Here is a 21,752-nt window from a genome sequence, read left to right on the forward strand (position 1 = left end):
GCAAAAATAACTACACATGAAAAAAGACTGAATATAAAGGGTGAGAAAGAAAGAGTCGTCATATATTCAGACAGGGAGGGGATACAGAAATAGGAATAAGTCTGAGAAGAAAGATAATGCATTCACTTTGGAACAGTTCAATTTAGGACCCCTGGAGATGAGAGAAAAGGTCTCCATTAGCTGGTAATGACAGAAAGGAAAAAAAAACACAGACACATACTATAAAAACCAAATTAGAATCTTATTGAGACTTTTAACTTCATACTAAATTTTAATTTCATGAACACATAAGGAAATTCTTCTACTTAACTTTGTTTTTGCCTTTTTTAAGAGGTATCCTCCTTTAAAATTAACATGTAACACTATATCCAGATGTCTTGACAGAGTTCTACTTTTATTTTTTAAATAATTGTGCTGAAAGTTATCAGTTTTGGAGAGCCTAGGTGGCCCAGTCAGTTGAGCATTCGACTTCGGCCCAGCTCATGATCTCGTGGTTCACGAGTTCAAGTCTCATGTTGGGCTCTGTGCTGACAGCTGAGAGCCTGGAGCTTGCTTAGGATTCTGTCTCCGTCTCTCTCTGCCCCTCTCTAGCTCACGCTCTCTATCTCTATCTCTCCCAAAAATAAATAAAACATTTTTTAAAAATTTATCAGTTTTTTTCTGGACTTGGCTTAAAGCACTTATATATTACAGACCATATAACCAAAGCACTACCTAGCTAATGACAAATTTTTCTAATTAAAAGCTAAGTATTTCCATCAAAACATTAAGGGTTAAAACTGTAAGTAGAAACACATTAAAAATATTATGTCACAGATAACAAATTCCCAGAGCTAATTCCCAGTATTTAGCCCCAAATTCCATACACAATTCCTTTAAAAAATATAAAACAAAACTGGTCTTATTTATAAAATTAAACTGCATATTTACTATTAAAAATCTAGGGGTATTATTTTAATATCACCTCACTTATTTACAAATGCATGTAAAATACAAGAAAACTCAAAGTCAAAAGTGGTAAGGACTATATTAAACACTATTTAATAGATATGTTAAAGATGCAGAAAATAAAAAAATGAACTATTAATTCTGTCAACTCTATCAAGGCATAAATAGATAAATATATATATACCTTTATTTTCTCCATCTTTAACATATCTTTCGTAAGTTACTTAATCTAGGTCCTTACCTACCTATATATATATAAGTATCTTCATTTTATATCATAAATGAATCTATAAAAATATGTGTATGTGAATCAAATTATAAGTTAAATATAATGATAATTGGTTTTAAAAATAATTCTATGTCAACTTAATGAAATGCAAAAATACCATTAACTTTGTAAATTGAGACTGTCAGCTTTATGATTTGCTTTAGAGTGGGGCACACCTGTATATGCAGATTTTCTTAAAAATCATTTCCAACAATCTTAACAATTTTAAGATTATTGGAGTTTTACTACTTCAAATGTGGTAAGTTGAACAAAATCAATACTGAACAACATACCTTTTAGATAAATTAAGGCTTTGGTGAAGAGGTTCTAATTTTTGACATGTCTCTAGGCTGTCAACAGATGTCGAAGGCAATGAGTCTGATTGCACCTTGTTGGCATCACACAAATTAGCATCGTTTTCTAGGTAGGATCTTTCTGAATTTTCGTCCTAAATCCGTCCATAGGACATTCGTCAACACAACTTTGAGTTGCCTGTTACACACATAAATAATTAACACATAAAGTACTAAACAGTGTATAATACATGATTAATCACAAACTATACCAAAAGAAAACCTCCAGGAATTCTTAATTTCAGTTCTTGAAGCAATTAACTAGAGCAGTAAATAAGTAAAATATTTGCTTAACCATTCTCAAATGTATATTAAAAAGTAAAGCCTATTTCACTTATATTGGAACTTTCTTCAGAATTCTGTCTAGTATACTATAACTATGGCCACACACACGTATAGCTGTTGAGATTCCTGGTAACCCATCTGCACCTATTTACACTTTTAGTAAAACAATTGTACACATCTGCATATCTCATCACAAAGGCAACCACTTTCTGCAATGTAAATGTATTTTGTTTTAGCATTTGTTAATTTGGAAAGCATTATTAAAACTACAGGTGAAACGTGTATCATCTACAGCCTTACTAAAGCTACATAGTCTTAAGTCTTCATAGTCTTAAGATATAGACTTAATTTTACCTCGTTTCTACAAATAGGTCGATTTAAAACATTTATTTTTACTGTACCTATACCCTTTTAATAAGTAAAACTGATAAATGCAAGCAGCTCCAGCTTTTTGTCTCATTACATTTTGGTCGTTACTCATTCAATAAATCTTTTGCTGGTAATACTTGAAGAGCTATGTTCAGTTCTGGAACCAGAGAATAGTTCTTGCAGTAGTCTGGATAGGCTACCAAGTAGACTTGAGACAGTATCAAATGAGAAATGTCTTAAAGAATTGGAAATGTTTGATCAGAAGAGTGTCTGTTCTATTTTATCTATAAAGCTGTCCTGTAACCAGTTTTAGGGATTTTTTTTTAATGCTTATTTTATTTTGAGAGACAAAGGGGAGAGAGAGAGAGAGAGAGAGAGAGAGAGAGAGCGAGCACAAGCGGGGAAGGGGAGAGACAGAGAGAGAGACACAGAATCCGAAGCAAGCTCCAGGCTCTCAGCTGTCAGCACAGAGCCTGACAGGGGGGTTTAAATCCACAAATGTGAGCTCATGACCTGAGCTGAAGTCAGAAGCCTAACTGACCGAGCCACCCAGGCACCCCAAGGGATTGTTTAACAAAAGTAAGACGGTGCCTGGGTAGCTCAGTTGATAAGCATTCAACTCAATTTAGCCTCAGGTCATTATCTCACAGTCTGTGAGTCTAAGCCCTATGTCCTGCTCCACACTGACAGTGCAGAGCCTACTTGGGATTCGCTCTCTCCCTCTGCACTCCCAGCTTGCATGTGCATGCATGTGCTCTCTTTCTCTCAAAATAAATTTATAAACTTTTAAATAAATAAATAAGTCTAAGACTTAAGAAACAGGGGCATCTGGCTGGCTCAGTAGGTGGAACATGCAACTCTTGATCGAGTGGTTATGAGTTTGAGCCCCACATTGGGTATAGAGATTACTTAAAAATAAAATATTTTTTTAAAAAAGAATATTAGGAAACACAAAGCAAAGTGTTCAAATATTTTAAAGATAAAACTGATCTTGGGTGCCTGGCTGGCTTAGTTGGTAAAGCATGCAACTACTGATTTTTTTTGGGGGGGGGGGGTCGTCTTAAGTTTAAGCCCCACACTGAGCCAGAACTTACTTTAAAAAAAAATTAAAGGGGCACCTGGGTGGCTCAGTCGGTTAAGGGGCCAACTTCAGCTCAGGTCATGATCTCACAGTTAATGAGTTCAAACCCATACTAGGCTCTCTGCTGTCAGCATAGAGCCCACTTCAGATCCTCTGGTTCTCTCTCTCTCTCTCTCTCTCTCTCTCTCTCTCTCTCTCTCTCTCTGCCTCTCCCACACATATGCACTCTCTCTCCCCTCTCTCTCAAAAATAAACATATAAAAAAATAAAATTAAAAATACATTAAATTAAAAAAATTAAAGAGGGGCACCTGGGTGGCTCAGTCAGTTAAGTGTCCAACTTCAGCTCAGGTCATGATCTTAACGGTTCATGAGTTCGAGCCCATATCTGGCTCACTGCTGTCAGCCCAGAGCCTGCTTCAGAGCTTCTGTCCCCCTCTCTTTCTGCCCCTCCCCCACTCACACTCTCTCTCTCAAAAATAAACATTTTTTTAAGAAATTAAGATAAAATCAATTTCAAAGATATCACTTGCATGCAGCAGCCACTTAAGGCTATCCTTTCAGACCATCTGGAAAAAGGCAGTACAAGTCTTCAGGGGAACCTCCATAAAATACACAGAAACTTCAAATAAATCATACAGAGATAAGTGACATTTCTATGACTAAATAATAGTAATTCATTCTTCATTCAACAAGTACTTATCAAATACCTCCTAGCAAAACAACTGTACTAGCAGAATCTGGAGATACATCGATGAACATGATGGTTATAGTGCCTGCCTTCATGGGGCTCACATTCCAGAGAATTACCCAATTCATTATTTAATTATAATTGTAATAAGTGATATGAAGTTAAAGTACAGATGCTGCACTTCTGAACTAGATCAGGGAAGGTTTTACTGAGAATACGACTTTTGAGCTGAAACCAGACACTATCCAAAGAAACAGGTGGAAAATAAAGAGTGGTCCACAAGTGGGGACAAAATGCAAATGCTCTGGTGTGAGTAAAGCTTGTTGAAGAAAATCAAAGGACTTAGCGGGCTCAAGTGCTTAGCCTGAAGAGGACATGCGTACAAGATCAGTATGGGTAGTTAGGCAGGACCAATGAACTACATTAATGATTTGAGATTTTATGACAAAAACAATTGAAACCCACTAGTTTTTACAAGAGAATGATGAGCTCACAGCTGCACTATTGATCTCTTATGAAGAATGAAATGGAAGCACTAAGGGTAAGGGTAATAAAAATGAATTTAGAGATGGAACGGTGACTTTATTGGGGGCAGTTTAGTGGAATGGTGGGAGCAGAAACCAGAATACAATGGGATGAGTAAATGGAAAAATCTGTGTTAAGTTTAAGTGCCTAAGGAAGAGGTGAACAGAATAGGAGAGGTTGAAGATACAAAAGACAGTATAATTCACACAGTAAATTTTTTAAGAAATGGTATAATAAGAGCTAATATCTATTGCACATGTACGATATACCAGGCACTATGCTAATGATTTTACAATGATTTACCTTATTTAAACCTCACAAACTACTCTATGAGGTACAATGGTAATTCTTCTGTAATTAAGACCAAGATAGAATGATTTAAACCCAAACTGAAATGAGTGAGTAGTGAAAGTGGGATCCAAAACCATTCACTCTCAACTCTATTGCCAGCACTCTTAACTGCTCCATAGTGCTAGTTTATGATGGAAGAAGAGGCACCCCTTTCCTTCTTCTGGGAAGTAGAAGAAATCAAGATCCCCTTTTCAAAATGATACAAAAGATAAAGGAACAAAGGCTTGAGAAGAGAAAGATCTTAAATCATCATTGTGGAGAGGGGGAACACAAGCTGACTAAAGGAACACAGGATTATCTTGCAGTACAGAAATCCAGTGAGATTAATAGTCATGAATTTATAATGCCACAAATAGACGCTGTTTTGAGATTGTTTTTTCCAGCAATGCTCAGCCTTAGCGTCAGCCCAATGCAAACAAGATAATTAAGTTCACAGGCGATTATTAACTACAGAAGAGAAAGGCACCTTCATAATATTAACTACAGAAGAGAAAGGCACCTTCATAATAGAGCAATCTTAACCAAATGATCAGATGTAGAACCACCAACACAGGGACAAGTAGACACTATATATCCTCTGATATGATGCAGTAAGCAAATGACATCAGCTATTAAGTATTCTTGACAAAAACGTAATGTGAACCTAATTCATGAGAACAAACCGAGACAAATCATAAAAATCTAGAACACATGACATTATACAAGACAACTGGCCTAAACTCTTCAAAAAAGTAATGACGTGATTTTTAATAAAAGGCACAGACGGGTATTGTAAGATTAAGAGCCTACTGAGACTTAATAACCAAAATACATGATGCATAAACTTCAATTTGATCCTAAATTTAAAATTTTTTTAATGTTTATTTATTTTCAAGAGAGAGAGACAGAGTGCGAGTGAGGGAGGGACAGAGAGAGAGGGAGACACAGAATCCTAAGCAGGCTCCAGGCTTCAAGCTATTAGCACACAGCCCAACACAGGGCTCAAACTCACAAACCCTGAGTTCATGACCTGAGCCAAAGTCCGACATTTAACCAACTGAGCCACCCAGGTGCTCCACTAAATTGTAAAAAGTAATAAAATAAAAAACATTTTGGAGACATTTAGGAATTCTGATTGATTCTAGACTTCATATTCGTTGATAAAATGAGACTACTGTTAATTTTCTTCATAAAATATTACAGCATGGGATAAAAGAATCTCCCTTGTTCTTCGAAAATGCAGGTTGAAGTATTTAGAGGTGACACTCCATGATGTCTGCAATTTACTTTCAAATGGTTCTGGGAAAAAATGTGTATTATATTCTTATCTACATGTGTATATCAGATACACACATACACGCATACAGAGACTGAAAGAAGGCATAACAACTGGTGAATCTAGAAGAAGAATATATATGAATGTTTGTTATGCTCTTGACAAAATAATCCCATGTTTGGAATCCTAAACCAAGAAATGTATGAAATACAGGGAGAAGTTTTATGCACAAAGATATTCATGATGGTATCATTTATAAAAGCAGCAAACTAAAAGTAGCCTGTTTCTACCCAGAAACTACAGAATAGTTAAGTAAGCCAGGATAAATCCACTTAATGAAATGTTACTTATTAGTCTCTCAAAATCTTCTACTTTAAATTTTAAGGGTGGTTTACCCTCTGTGTTTTCTTTTTTCCACTTGTCTTTATTTCTGTTTTCTATACAAAGCAAGTACTATTCATATGAAAAGAAAGGTCAACTAATTAATTTTTTTAAAGAATGGTCAACAGAGCCTGGGTGGCTCAGATGGTTAAGCATCTGACTTCGGCTCAGGTCATGATCTCATGGTTGATGAGTTCGAGTGCTGCACAGGGTGAGCTCCAGCTCCACTTTGGATGAGCTCAAGCCCCTCTTCCGGTGAGCTGGATCCTCACTTTGGGTGAGCACGAGGCCTGCTTCGGGTCAGGTGGAGTCCTGCTTAGGGTGAGCACAAGCCCCACTTCGGGTAAAAAAAAATAAAAAATAAAAAAATAAAACACAAGCCCTGCTTTGGGTGACTCTCTCTCTCTGCCTCTCTCTCTCTCTCTCTCTCTCTGTTGTGTGTGTGTGACCCTGCTGGGATTCTCCCTCTCTCTGCCCTTTGCTCACTTGTACCCTCTCTCTAAAAAAAATAAAAATAAAGGGGCGCCTGGGTGGCGCAGTCGGTTAAGCGTCCGACTTCAGCCAGGTCACAATCTCGCAGTCCGTGAGTTCAAGCCCCGCGTCAGGCTCTGGGCTGATGGCTCAGAGCCTGGAGCCTGTTTCCGATTCTGTGTCTCCCTCTCTCTCTGCCCCTCCCCCATTCATGCTCTGTCTCTCTCTGTCCCAAAAATAAATAAACGTTGAAAAAAATAAAATAAAAAAGAATAGTAAATAATTCAGGTTTACCTAGCCAAAAGCTACCAGTTGACTCATAAGTATGTTTTTTTACATTTAGGAAATTAGACTATTTCATGTAAAAGATTTTACAAATGTACAGTCTAAAATTCCAAATAATAAAAATACTTACAAAATCTTAAGGATATATAAGGTATACTTTTGGTGTAATAGGAAAAATACTGAAAATTAGTAATTTGATAAATTATTTGAAAAATTATTATCCCAATGGTAATTGTAATAATTTTAAATATGAAAATATCCAATGCTGGAAAAAGCCATTTTTCTGTTCACCCAGACCAATTAAAAATTTGTGTTGGAAAATAGCAAACCATTGCCGATTTTACTGATTGTTCTAAAAATGTGACTCTAACTGAAAAAGACAATTTGGATTCTTTGGGAAAAATTTCACATTTATATATTTGGCTTTACTGTAATTTGGCTGACTAGTCGCATGCTAAAGCACAAGTCAGCAATCTTTTTTCCCCATAATATTAAAGTAAAAAATGTTTACGGGGCGCCTGGGTGGCTCAGTCGGTTGAGCATCTGACTTCGGCTCAGGTCATGATCTCAAGGTTCATGAGTTCAAGCCCCGCGTCGGGCTCTGTGCTGATGGCTCAGAGCCTGCAGCCTGCTTCAGATTCTGTGTCTCCCTCTCTCTCTCTCTCTCTGCCCCTCCCCCACTTGTGCTCTGTCTCTGTCTCTCAAAAATAAATAAATGTAAAAAAAAAATTTTTTTAGGTGAAAAATGTTTAATTTCTACATTCAAATGCTGTAAGATTTCTATAGATACTAGAATAGAAACTTAAGGGTAAGGAACAACATTCAAACCACACAAGACCTAAACTTTGTATTTTGGAAACCACACTTAGGTAGAAATACTATACAAAAGGAAGGAAGGAAGGAAGGAAGGAAGGAAGGAAGGAAGGAAGGAAGGAAGGAAGGAAGGAAAAAAGAAGTCAGGAGACAGGTTCTTCTTTTTTCTTTTCTTTTCTCTTTTAAGAGAGAGAGAGCATGTGCGAGTGAGCTCAGGAAAGGTGGCAGAGGGAGAGAGAGAATCTTAAGCAGGCTCCACACTCAGCACAGAGTCTGATGCAGGGTTGGATCCCATGTCCCTGGAACCATAACCTAAGCTGAAATCAAGAGTTGGACGCTTAACCAATTGAGGTACCCAGGTGCCCCTCCTTTCCTCTCTTTTAAAAGGAACCTGTCAGGGATGCCTGGCTCAGTCGGTTGAGTGTCTGACTCTTGATTCTGGCTCAGGTCATGATGCCCCAGTGGGTTGGAGCTTGGCAGGGGGCTCCACCCTGACAGTGCGGAACCTGCTTGGGATTCTCTCTATCCTTCTCTCTCTCCGCCCCTGCTCCCCTTTCAAAATAAATAAATAAACTTTAAATAAATAAAAAAAATAAAAAATAAAGGAGAGGAAAGGAATTGTAACTGCACAGGCACAAGAGAACTTCTGGGGTAGTTTTCTCTTTTGTCCCTGAATCGTGGTTAAACTTAAGTATATTTGACTTATAAAAGATTTTTAAATTATAATAAGTAACTTATTAAATTGTTTACCTTTTATTCACCTTTTGGCAGGTGTATTACATTTCACAGTAAAAATAAAGAATAGAGAACAGCTAAACAGAGAACTTCATCTAACCCACATTGTATACCATTCTTGCTAAAGTACTTGCCTAGTCTTTTTAGAACTATCCAATTATCTGTTTACAAAATAACCCTAAGATGTCAACCATTATACTACTAATTATTTACAGTTGATCTATGAAAAACATGGGTTTGAACTGTGCAGTTCCACTTATATGAGGATTGTTTTTTGGATAAATACAGTACAGTACTGTAAATGTGTTTTTCCTTTCCTTATGATTTTCTTAATGACATTGTCTGTTCTCAAGCATATTGTACTGTAAGAATACAGTATACAATACATATAGCATACAAAATATGTGTTAACTATTTATGTTATTATTAAATAATCAGCTATTAGTAGTTCAGTTTTTGGAAAGTCGGAAGTTTAATGCAGATGCATCTGGGTGGCTCAGTCAGTTGAGCATCTGACTTTAGCTCCAGTCATGATCTCACAGTTCGTTAGTTCAAGCCCCACATTGGGCTTTGCACTGACAGCTCAGAGCCTGGAGCCTGCTTCAGATTCTGTGTCTCCCTCTCTCTATGTCCCTCCCCTGCTCGCATTCCATCTCTCAAAAATAAATAAACATTAAAACATATATATTAAAAAAAAAAAGTTAACTGCAGATTTTCAGCTGAGCCGAGGGTTGGCACCACTAAACCCCAAGTTGTTCAAGGATCAAATGTAATTTCATTTACAAGGGAAATCATCACTGATCTTTGTCTCAAGTCTAAAAAATACCACTCCTAGAAATAAAAAACTATATCTCTTCTAGTGTACTATTTTATTATACATTTAAAAATCTCTAATTGTAGGAAAACTCATAACCACAGCAGGAAAAAATTCAATTTTTTTTTGCCTATGAACAAAACACATATATTAGGTTTTCTAAAAAAGTTCAAATTTAGTTATAATTTTCAACAAAAGCAGTTTATGCAATGAATACATAAATATAAGTTAACTATATCGCTTGGCTAAATAAATTGAGAAATCAGAAAAAAATAACCATTGCTCAAAACTTGGGAGTCCTGGAGCACCTGGGTGACTCAGTCAGTTGAGCATGCAACTTCAGCTCAGGTCAAGATCTCACAGTTTTTGAGCCCCCATTGGGCTCACCACTGTCAGTGCAGAGTTTGCTTTGGATCTTCTGTCCTCCTCTCTCTCTGCCCCTCCCCCGTTCACTCTCTCTCTGTCTCAAACATTAATAAACATTAAAAAAAAAACTTGGAGTCCTGTTTTCTGGTTCTTCCAACTAACCAGAATAAAAGCAGTGCTTTAATTTCTTTTTTCATAATTGAATTGAGAGCATTTCTTGTCCTTCAAAAATAATAGGTGTAGGAAATCAGAATATGTCACCCTAAAATATGTCACTGTGGCGCAAGGATTGTTTTGAACTAAAGACAACCGAGAAACCTCTGTCCACCTACCACTTGTCTAAATGCAGGCTTAGACTGTTCATTGCTAGAAATTCTTATGAGCTCAGAGATTGAATCTATATAACAAGCCTACACCTTATTTTCATTAGATTTCTCCATATATTTACTTTCCCACAGTTTGCCATCCTTGGGATTCTCAAGCCTTCTCTAAAAATGTATTTAATCTTTGTTAGACACTGCATAAGCCCAAGTTGTAGCTACCCCTTTGGGGTACGCATCATAGAATTTCTCCCTCATATATGCACATTAGATGTGTTAGTAAGCTCTGTCTTTTTCTCTAACAAATCTGTATTTTGTCAGTCTAATATGCAAGGCCTCAGTCAGAGAACCAAGGAGGGTAGAGGAAAACGGTTTTGTCACTACATAGACAAAATATTTCCATTCTTCGTAAGAAAAATACATACGAATGGCTAACATACAAATGAAAAGATCCTGGGTATTATTTTCTTGTCTTTCTGGTATAAAAAAAAAAAGGTCTCTGTCTATAAAAGGGAGAGAGATGGATACACCAAAAATGAAGCAAAAGAAAGAGAAATCAAGGAATCCATCCCATTTACAATTGCACCAAAAAACATAAGATACCTAAAATAAATCTAACCAAAGAGGTGAAAAATCTATACACTGAAAACTATAGAAAGCTTATAAAGAAATTGAAGAAGACACAAAAAAATGGAAAAATATCCCATGCTCCTGGATAGGAAGAACAAATACTGTTAAAATGTTAACACTACCCAAAGCAATCTACATATTCAATGCAATACCTATCAAAATAACATCAGCATTCTTCACAGAGCTGGGACAAACAATCCAAAAATTTATATGGAACCAGAAAAGACCCTGACTAGCCAAAGCAATCCTGAAAAAGAAAACCAAAGCAGGAGACATCACAATTCAGGACTTCAAGATGTATTACAAAGCTGTAATCACCAAGACAGTACAGTACTGGCATAAAAACAGACACTCAGATCAATGGAACAGAACAGAACCCAGAAATGGACCCACAAACGTATGCCCAACTAATCTTTGACAAAGCAGGAAAGAATAGTCAATGGAATAAAGACAGTCTCTTCAGCATGTGGTGCTGGGAAAACAGGACAGCGACATGCTGGATGAACCTGGACCACTTTCATACACCATATGAACCTGGACCACTTTCTTACACCATACACAAAAAGAAACTCAAAATGGATGAAAGACCTAAACGTAAGACAGGAAGCCATCAAAATCCTCAAGGAGAAAGCAGGCAAAAACCTCTTTGACCTCAGCTGCACCAACTTCTTTCTAGACATGTCTCCAGAGGCAAGGGAAACAAATTAACTTTTGGGACCTCATCCAAATAAAACTTCTGCACAGCAAAGGAAACAATCAGCAAAACTAAAAGGCAACCAACGGAATGGGAAAAGATATTTGCAAATGACATATTGGACAAAGGGCTAGTATCCAAAATCTATAAAGAATTCACCAAACTACACACCTGAAAAACAAATAATCCACTGTGGAAAACAGTTTGACAGTTCCTGACAAAACTGAAAATGCACTTGCAATGACTCAGCAATCTAGCTCCTAGGTAATTACCCAAAAGAAATGAAAACATGTCCACATAAGCATTTGTAAATGAATATTCACCGCAGCTTTATTCATAGTAGCAAAAAACTGGAAACAACCCAAATGTCCACCAATAGCTGAATGGATTCACCCCATTCAAAACACGTCACCCCAAAATACACCAATCTGGCATATTATTTTGAGCTGAAGCCATCTGAGAAAGAGCAGATGCCAGAAAGACTCTCTGACCTCCCCCTTTCTACCTGAAGGAAAGTCATAAAATTTCCCTTGAGAAAAGTGCCCTTTCTATACCAGGAAGACATTCTTATCACTGCAGACTGGGAGTAGACACCAAAACGGATCTATACAAATAAACCTACTAAAATAACCCTTATCTTCCATTAGTTTCCCCCATATATTTCTAGTCACTTTCCCACAATTTACTGTGCCTGGAAACATAAACCCTTTTCTTTTGTCTTGTCACTTCACAAATTTATTATTCCTTGTTAAAAAAAATATATAGGCTTTCAGGCCTAGCCATGTCTTCAGGTCTCCATTTTTCCTATAAAAGCTCCCATGTGCACTTTTAAAAAATTAAATAATATTTGTATGCTTTTTTTTCCTGTTGCTCTGTCTTGCCAGTTTAATTCACAGGCCCAGCAAAAGAATCTTAGAGGGTAATATGGAGAATCTCCAAAACATTGTGCTCAGTGAAAAAAAAAAAAAAACAGACATAAAAGAATACACATACTTTGTTTTCATATATGTCCAACTCTAGAAAGACAAACCTAATCTATAGTGACAGCAGATCAGTGACTAGAATTGGAGGAAGGGGGTTGTGGGTTAAGTGGGAAAGGGTACATGAAAAGTCTTTGGGGAAGTGGATGTTTTTAGATTGTGGTGGTAGTGGTAACATGGGTATACAAATTAGTTAAAATTCATCAAAATATACACATAAAATGTGTGTACTTTATTCTATATAAATTATACATCAATAAAGGTGATTAAAAGTCATTGACAATATGCAAAAACATTTCTATTGCCTTTAAAAAATGAGTCTACCTTATTAGTTTACCTCATCACAGCCAAATTAAATGAATTAAATGACTAACATTTTTATTAATTTATAAAGTATACTTTGTTAAGATTTGGACTGAAAAAACTCATGAGTTAGAATAAGTTCAAAGGCTCTAAAGAATAATCATCACTGCAGTATGCCTTAGATGCCACCTTTCTAGTACATGAATTTGTTACCTGGCAACTGGCCAAATGCCTCAGCAAGCACCTTTTAAATAAGAAAGGTACTTAAACTGATTCTTTGAAATTTAAAAAAAACTGGCACTTAACACATATACTACAGTGTTTGGACTTTGAGTAAACCACAGTTGAGTGAATAATTTTAATCCATATAGTTAACACAGTACACTGCATGCCTCTGCCCTATTCCCCTTTCTTACTGTCAGTCCACTCAGGCTACTTTAATAAAAATACCATAAACAGGATAGATTAACAACAAACAAGTGTTTCTCACAGTTCTGTAGGCTGGGGAGTCCAAGATCAAGACACCAGCAGATGCAATTTGTGGTAAGAGCTTCCTGTTTCACAGGTGGCCATCTTCTCACTGTATCTTCACATGGCAGAAAGGATGAAAGAGCTCTCTGGGGTCTCTTTTATAAGAGACTTTACTAGAGGCTCCACCCTCATGACCAAATCACCTCCCAAAGACTTCCCATCTCCTAATACATTACATTAGGGATTAGGATTTCAACAAATAGATTTTGGGGCGGACACAACAATTCAATCCATAACACATACTTAATTTCAGCTATACTTCAAGTTTCTTTATCACCTATTGATGATAATCTTTTTTTTTTCCTCTGAAGCTGCTCTGAGTAAACATTTCCATCTTATTTTACTTGCCTCCATCAGCAGCTTCATTGACATGCAACCTGTACAGCATACAGGACCCTAGGCTCAAGACCCTATACTTGTTTTAATGCTCTGCCGTTACAATCCTGAAATTCTTAAAAATTTTATCTTTGAACCTGTACTTTGTAAGTGAAATTCATGAAACAATGAAGCATGCACAAGAGCAGAGAAAATATTCATCATATGCATGGTCAAACATTCCTGGCTGTTCCATTCACATATAATATTTGAGATGTCCATGAGGAGAAAATTCTGGTGAATTTACTATGTATGGAAGTTCGATGAAATTCAAAGTGAGAAAAAGGCAGGCAAAGGCACTGAAAGTCCTGAGAGGCCACATTTTTTTCATTCAAACCAGTAAATGGTTCCAAGAGAGAAAGTGAAAAAAAAGAATGGTATCCTAAGAAACAGAAATGACTAAGGTGCCCTACTGTATCCTTTCTTACTTGTGTTATTTCCCTGTGTTAGTCAACCACTTGTGCTGAAAACAATGACATAGCAGGAAAAGGAATGACAGGGAAACTCTTAGTTCCTTTTACTTTCATTCATTCTTTTACATATCATTATGCAAAGACAGAAAGTGTTGGTAGAATATAGATGTAACAAAAAGTGAAAAGCTAAGTGGGGAGGGGCCAAGATGGAGAAGCAGCATGGAATGTTTTTATTTCTCTTGTCCCTGAAATGCAGCTAGATGAACACCAAAGCATCGTGTACACCTAAAAAATTGATCCAAGGATTAACAAAACACTTTGCATAACTTGAACCACAGAATTCGGCAAGTATGCAACACAGAGAGGGGAAGTGGGGGAGAGAGAAGGCGTGGAGGACAGGGAGCTGTTTTTGCTTGTGGAGTGAGAAGCGACACAGGGGGAAAAGTACAGGAAAAGCACTCCCCCCGAAAGAAGCTGGAGAGAAAGAGAAAGAGTGGAAACACCCATAAGGGACTTAACATGAAAGGGAGAAAGGAGAAAGAACAGGGTTTAAATACCATCAAGACTCTATACACAGGGGAGCATAGATTCTAAAAACTCCACAGCTCGATACGTGGTGGAGCTATGGTGGGAAGGGTGAATACCCAGGAGCAGAGAGTGAAGTCCAAGGGGTCCTCAGGCCACAAGGAGAGAGGTGGTTCTCTAGCTGAGAGGCAATTTGGTAGAGGCTGTGCAGCCTCCCCACAGGCAAAGGTCCCAGAGGACCACAGAGAACAGTCACGTTTGCTGGTGTTGGAACAAGGACATGAAGGGATGGTGAAGCCTGGCACCAGATGTGTGTTGTGATTACCATAATCCCTGAAACACTGCTGCTACATGATTGCATCAACTTTTTCAGGTGTGGGCTAGCACCTGGCCGCAGTCTCTGGGCATCTACAGCATTGCGGTTGAGGGAAGTTCCTGGAGGCAAGCCAGCACCCAACCAATGCTCGCTGAGACTCTCCTCCAGAGAGTCTGAGCAGGTCAAAGCCACAGGGTTCTCAGAGGTGAGGGGATTGGAAATACAGCCCCACCTGAGATAAAACTCGGAAGGGAGGTAACGCCTGACAGACAGACAGCTTGGACGTGGACAGGTAGAAGTGGGGAGTGGTCAGAAAGTGGAGACAAAGGAGGGTGCTTGACTGCCTGTAGGTGAGAGCACAGAGTTCTGGGGTTAGAGACTGGGTAGCTGGGTGATGCTATTTTCACCTCTCCTGCATGCACATACCCACATACACGTGCCACAATGATCCACCCCAGTAAGCAAAGCAGCACCACTTAGAACAAAGCCTGTCCAACTGTGCCAACCATGCTTTGCAGAAATACCACAAGTCTCTCCACCTGCTTACTTTACAGACTATAAAGTGCTTCATAGTTTGACACCTAGGGGAAACTGGATGTAATTTCAATCATATTTCATTTTGTTCACTGGCTCATCTATTCAATTTTTTTTTCTTTTTGTATTCTTTAATACAGAAAGAGAAAAACATTTATTTTTATTTTCTGTTTTTATAAAAAAGATTTTTCTTTTATTTTTTCTACACTACTTTTTAATTTTCTAAATTTTTTATTCTATTTTATTCTTGTAATTTCATTTTATTCTATATTATTGTATTCATACTTTTAAATTTACAAACATTTACCTTTTTTTTCCTTTTTTTTTTTCCTTTTCTTTTCTTTCCTTTTTTCTCTATTATATCAAGCTTCTTTCAACAACCAGAACAAAACACATCTAGGATCTAGCATCCATTATTTGGTATTTTTGTGTTGTTTTCAGTTTTTTAATTTTTTTTACTTGATTAATTTTTTTTCTCTCTCCAAAATGACAAAATGAAGGAATTCACCCCAAAAGAAAGAACAGGAAGAAGTAACAGCCAAGGACTTAACACACATACAAGCAAGATGTCTGAACCAGATTTTAGAATCATGACAATAGGAATACTAGCTAGGGTTGAAAACAGATTAGAATCCCTTCTGTTGAGATAAAAGAAGTAAAATCTAGTCAGGATGAAATTAAAAATGCTATAACTGAGTGGCAATCTCGAACGACTGCCACAGCAGCAAGGATGGATGAAGCAGAGCAGCTAACAGCAATACAGAGGACAAACTTAAGGAGAATGAAGCAGGAAAAAAAAAAAAAAAAGGGCAGCCTAAGGCAAAAGAACACAATATATGAACTAGAGAACTCAGTGACTCATTAAAAAGAAATAACATCAGAATCATAGGGGTCCCAGAAGATGAAGAGAGAGAGAAGGGGGTAGAAGGTTTATGTGACCAAATCATAGCAGAAAACTTTCCTAACCTGGGGAAAGACACAGACATCAAAATCCAGGATGCACAGAGAACTCCCATTAGATTCAACAAAAACCGACCATCAACAAGGCATACCATAGTCAAATTCACAAAATACTCAGGCAAGGAAAGAATCATGAAAGCAGCAAGGGAAAAAATGTCCTGAACCTACAAGGGAAAACAGATCAGGTTTGCAGCAGACCTATCCACAGAAACTTGGCAGGCCAGAAAAGAGTAGCAGGATAAATTCAATGTGCTGAATTGAAAAAATATGCAACCAAGAATTCTTTATCAAGCAAGGATGTCATTCAAAATAGAGAGATAAAAAGTTTCCCAAACAAAAACTAAAAGAGTTTGTGAACACTAAACCAGCCCTGCAAGAAATTTTAAGGAGGATTCTCTGAGTGGAGAAGAGATGAAACAAAACAAAAAAGTTCAAAAGCAAAAAAGACTTGAAAGGACCAGAGAACACCACCAGAAACTCCAACTCTACAGGCAACACAATGGCAATAAATTTGTATCTTGCAATACTCACTCTAAATGTCAATGGACTAAACGATCCAATCAAAAGACACAGGGTAACAGAATGGATACAAAAACAAGATCCATTGATATGCTGTTTACAGGAGACCCATTTTATACCCAAAAACACCTTCAGATTCAAAGTTAGGGGATAGGGAACCATCTATCACACTAATGGTTGCTAAAAGAAAGCCAGAGTAAGCATACTTATATCAGACAATCTAGATTTTAAAATTAAGACTGTAACAAGAGATGAAGAAGGGTTTCATATCATAATTTAGGGGTCTATCCACCAAGAAGACCTAACAATTGTACACATTTATGCCCCCCATGTGAAAACACCCAAATATATAAATCTATTAATCACAAACATAAAGAAACTCATTGATAATAATACATAATAGTAGGGGACTTCGACACCCCACTTAACAACAATGGACAGATCATCTAAAAAGAAAATCAACAAGGAAGCAATGGCTTTAATTGACACACTATATGGGTGGACTTAAACATATTCAGAACATTTCATACTAAAGCAGCAGAATGCACATTCTTCTTGAGTGCACATGGAATAAATCACATCCTGGGACACAAATCAGCTCTCAGCAAGTACAAAAAGATCGAGATCATACCTTGTATATTTTCAGACCACAACGCTATGTAACTTGAAATCAACCACAAGAAAAAATTTGGAAAGACAACAAATACTTGAAGACTAAACAATATCTTCCTAAAGAATGAATGGGCTAACCAAGAAGATTAAAAAGTACATGGAAGCCAATGAAAATGATAACACCAAAGCCCAAAACCTCTGGCACACAGCAAAGGCAGTCATATGAAGTAAGTATATAGCAATCCAAGCCTTCCTAAGAAGGAGGAAAGGTCTCAGATACACAACCTAACCTTATAGCTTAAGAGATGGAAAAAGAACAGCAAATAAAACCCAAACCAGCAGAAGACAGTGAATAATGAAGATTAGAGCAGAAATCAATGCTATTGAAATCAAAAGAACAGAACAGATCAATGAAACCAGGACCTGGGTCTTTGAAATAACTAACAAAATTGTTAAACCTCTAGCCAGTTTGATCAAAAAGAAAAAAGAGGGGCGCCTGGGTGGCACAGTCGGTTAAGCGTCCGACTTCAGCCAGGTCATGATCTCGCGGTCCGGGAGTTCGAGCCCCGCGTCGGGCTCCGGGCTGATGGCTCAGAGCCTGGAGCCTGTTTCCGATTCTGTGTTCCCTCTCTCTCTGCCCCTCCCCCGTTCATGCTCTGTCTCTCTCTGTCCCAAAAATAAATAAACGTTAAAAAAAAAAAGAAAGAAAAAAGAAAGCACCCAAATAAACAAAATCAAGAATCAAAGAGGAGAGATCACAACCAACACAGCAGAAGTATAAACAATAACAAGAGAATATTATAAACTATTATATGCCAATAAATTGGGCAAACTGAAAGAATGGACAAACTCCTAGAAACACATAAACTACCAAAACTGAGACAAGAAATAGAAAATTTGAACATATCCATAACCAGTCAAGAAATTGAATTAGTAATCAAAAATCTCCCAAAACACAAGAGTCTAGGGCCAGATGGCCTTCCAGGTTCTCCTAGAAAATGTGCTTCCAAACATTTAAAGAAAAGTTAACACTGGGGCACCTGGGTAGCTCAGTCAGTTAAGCATCTGACTTCAGCTCAGGTCATGATCTCGTGGTTCATGGGTTCAATCCCCACATTGGGCTCTGTGCTGACAGCTCAGGGCCTGGAGCCTGCATTGGATTCTGTGTCTCCCTCTCTCTTTGCCCCTTCCCTGTTCGTGCTCTCTCTCTCTAAGAATACACACTTAAAATTTTTTAAAGAGTTAACACCTATTCTTTTGAAGCTGTTCCAAAAAATAGAAATGGAAGGAAAACTTCCAAACTCATTCTATGAAGTCAATATAACCTTGATTCCAAAACCTGACAAAGACCCCACTAAAAAGAAGAACTACATAACAATTTCCCTGATGAACATGCATGCAAAAATCCTCAAGAAGATACTAGCCAACCAGATCCATCAATTACATTAAAAGGATTATTCACCACGACCAAGTGGGATTTTTACCTGGGATGCAGGGCTGGTTCAACATCCGCAAAAAAATCAATATGATACATCACATCAATAAAAGAAAAGACAGGAACCATATGATCCTCTCAGTAGATGCAGAGAAAACATCTGACAAAATACCACATCCTTCCTTGATAAAAACTCTCAAGAAAGTAGGGATAGAAGGATCATACCTCAAGATCATAAAAGCCATATATGAAAGACCCACTGCTAATATCCTCCTCAGTGGAGAAAAACCGAAAGCTCTCCCCCTAAGGTAAGGAACACAACAGAGATGTCCACTCTCGCCACTGTTATTCAACATAGTGTTGGAAGTCTTAGCCTCAGCAATCAGACAACAAAAAGGAATAAAAGGCATCCAAATCAGCCAGGAGGAGGTCAAACTTTTACTCTTCACAGATAACATGATACTCTATATGGAAAACCCAAAAGATTCTATCAAAAAACTGCTAGAACTGATCCATGAATACAGCAAAGTCACAGGATATAAAAAATCAATGCACAGAAATCGGTTGCATTCCTATACACCAATAATGAAGCAACAGAAAGCAAAATCAAGGAATCCATCCCATTTACAACTGCACCAAAACCCATAAAATACCTAGGAATAAATCTAACCAAAGAGGTGAAAAATCTATACACTGAAAACTACAGAAAGCTTATGAAAGAAACTGAAGATGACACAAAGAAATGAAAAACCATTCCATCCTCATGGATTGGAAGAACAAATACTGTTAAAATGTTAACACTACCCAAAGCAATCTACATATTCAATGCAATACCTATCAAAATAACATCAGCATTCTTCACAGAGCTGGGACAAACAATCCTAAAATTCGTGTGGAACCAGAAAAGACCCTGACTAGCCAAAGCAATCCTGAAAAAGAAAACCAAAGCAGGAGACATCACAATTCAGGACTTCAAGATGTATTACAAAGCTGTAATCATCAAGACAGTATGGTACTGGCACAGTAACAGACACTCAGATCAATGGAACAGAATAGAACCCAGAAATGGACCCACATATGTATGGCCAACTAATCTTTGACAAAGCAGGAAAGAATAGTCAATGGAATAAAGACAGTCTCTTCAGCAAGTGGTACTCGGAAAACCAGACAGCAACATGCAGAAAAATGAACCTGGACCACTTTCTTACACCATACACAAAAAAGAAACTCAAAATGGATGAAAGACCTAAACGTAAGACAGGAAGCCATCAAAATCCTCAAGGAGAAAGCAGGCAAAAACCTCTTTGACCTCAGCTGCACCAACTTCTTTCTAGACGTGTCTCCAGAGGCAAGGGAATCAAAAGCAAAAATGAACTTTTGGGACCTCATCCAAATAAAACTTCTGCACAGCAAAGGAAACAATCAGCAAAATTAAAAAGGCAACCAACAGAATGGGAGAAGATATTTGCAAATGACGTATCAGATAAAGGGCTAATATCCAAAATCTATAAAGAACAAACTCAACCCCCCAAAACCAAATAATCCAGTGAAGAAATGGGCAAAAGACATGAATAGACACTTTTCCAAAGAAGACATCCAGATGGCCAACCAACACATGAAAAAATGCTCAAAATCACTCATCATCAGGGAAATACAAATCAAAACCACAATGAGATACCACCTCACACATGTCAAAATGGCTAGCATTAACAACTCAGGCAACAACAGATGATGGCGAGGATGTGGAGAAAGAGGATTTCTTTTGCATTTTTGGTGGGAATGCAAACTGGTGCAGCAACTCTGGAAAACAGTATGGAGGCTCCTCAAAAAGTTAAAAATAGAACTACCCAATGACCCAGCAACTGCACTACTAGGTATTTATCCAAGGGATACAGGTGTCCTGTTTTGAAGGGGGACATGCACCCCAATGTTTATAGCAGTGCTATCGACAATAGCCAAAGTATGGAAAAAGCCTAAATGTCCATTGACGAATGAATGGATAAAGAAGATGTGGGGTGTGTGTGTGTACATATATACAATGGAGTATTACTCAGCAATCAAAAAGAATGAAATCTTGCCATCTGCAACAATGTGGATGGAAATAGAGGGTATTGTGCTAATCAAAATTAGTCAGAGAAAGACAAATATTATATCACTTCACTCATGTGGAATTTAAAATACAAAACAGATGAACATAAGGGAAAGGAAGCAAAAATAATATAAAAACAGGGAGGGGGGCAAAACATAAGAGACTCTTAAGTACAGAGGACAAACTGAGGGTTGCTGGAAGGGTTGTGGGTGGGGGGATTGGCTAAATGGTAAGGGGCATTAAGGAAGGCAGTTGTTGGGACGAGCACTGGGTGTTATACATAGGGGATGAATCACTGGAATCTACTTCTGAAATCATTTGTTGCACTATATGCTAACTAACTTGGAAGTAAATTAAAAAGTAAATAAATAAATAAATAAATTTTTAAATAAAATAAAATAAAAGCTAAATTAGGTTTGTGCAGCATTTCTATTGTTCCAGAAGAACAAAATATGTATATATATAAACCGTGAAATATAAGTCGTATAATTTCAGTAACTGTACATACAGGCCCAATGCTCAATGC

At 37.5% G+C, this 21,752-nt stretch overlaps 1 protein-coding gene across 1 annotated transcript in view; it reads right to left on the bottom strand.

Annotated features, from left to right (window-relative positions):
- The window catches only part of SENP7 (SUMO specific peptidase 7), a 157,728-nt gene that overhangs the window by 81,740 nt on the left and 54,236 nt on the right, over positions 1-21,752 (bottom strand). The window contains 2 exon segments of the mRNA XM_043594036.1: positions 1,510-1,634; positions 1,636-1,708. Of these exon segments, the coding sequence (XP_043449971.1) occupies positions 1,510-1,634; positions 1,636-1,708 (198 nt within the window).

The sequence above is a fragment of the Prionailurus bengalensis genome, chromosome C2 (assembly GCF_016509475.1).
Source record: "Prionailurus bengalensis isolate Pbe53 chromosome C2, Fcat_Pben_1.1_paternal_pri, whole genome shotgun sequence".
NCBI classification, from domain to species: Eukaryota; Metazoa; Chordata; class Mammalia; order Carnivora; family Felidae; genus Prionailurus; species Prionailurus bengalensis.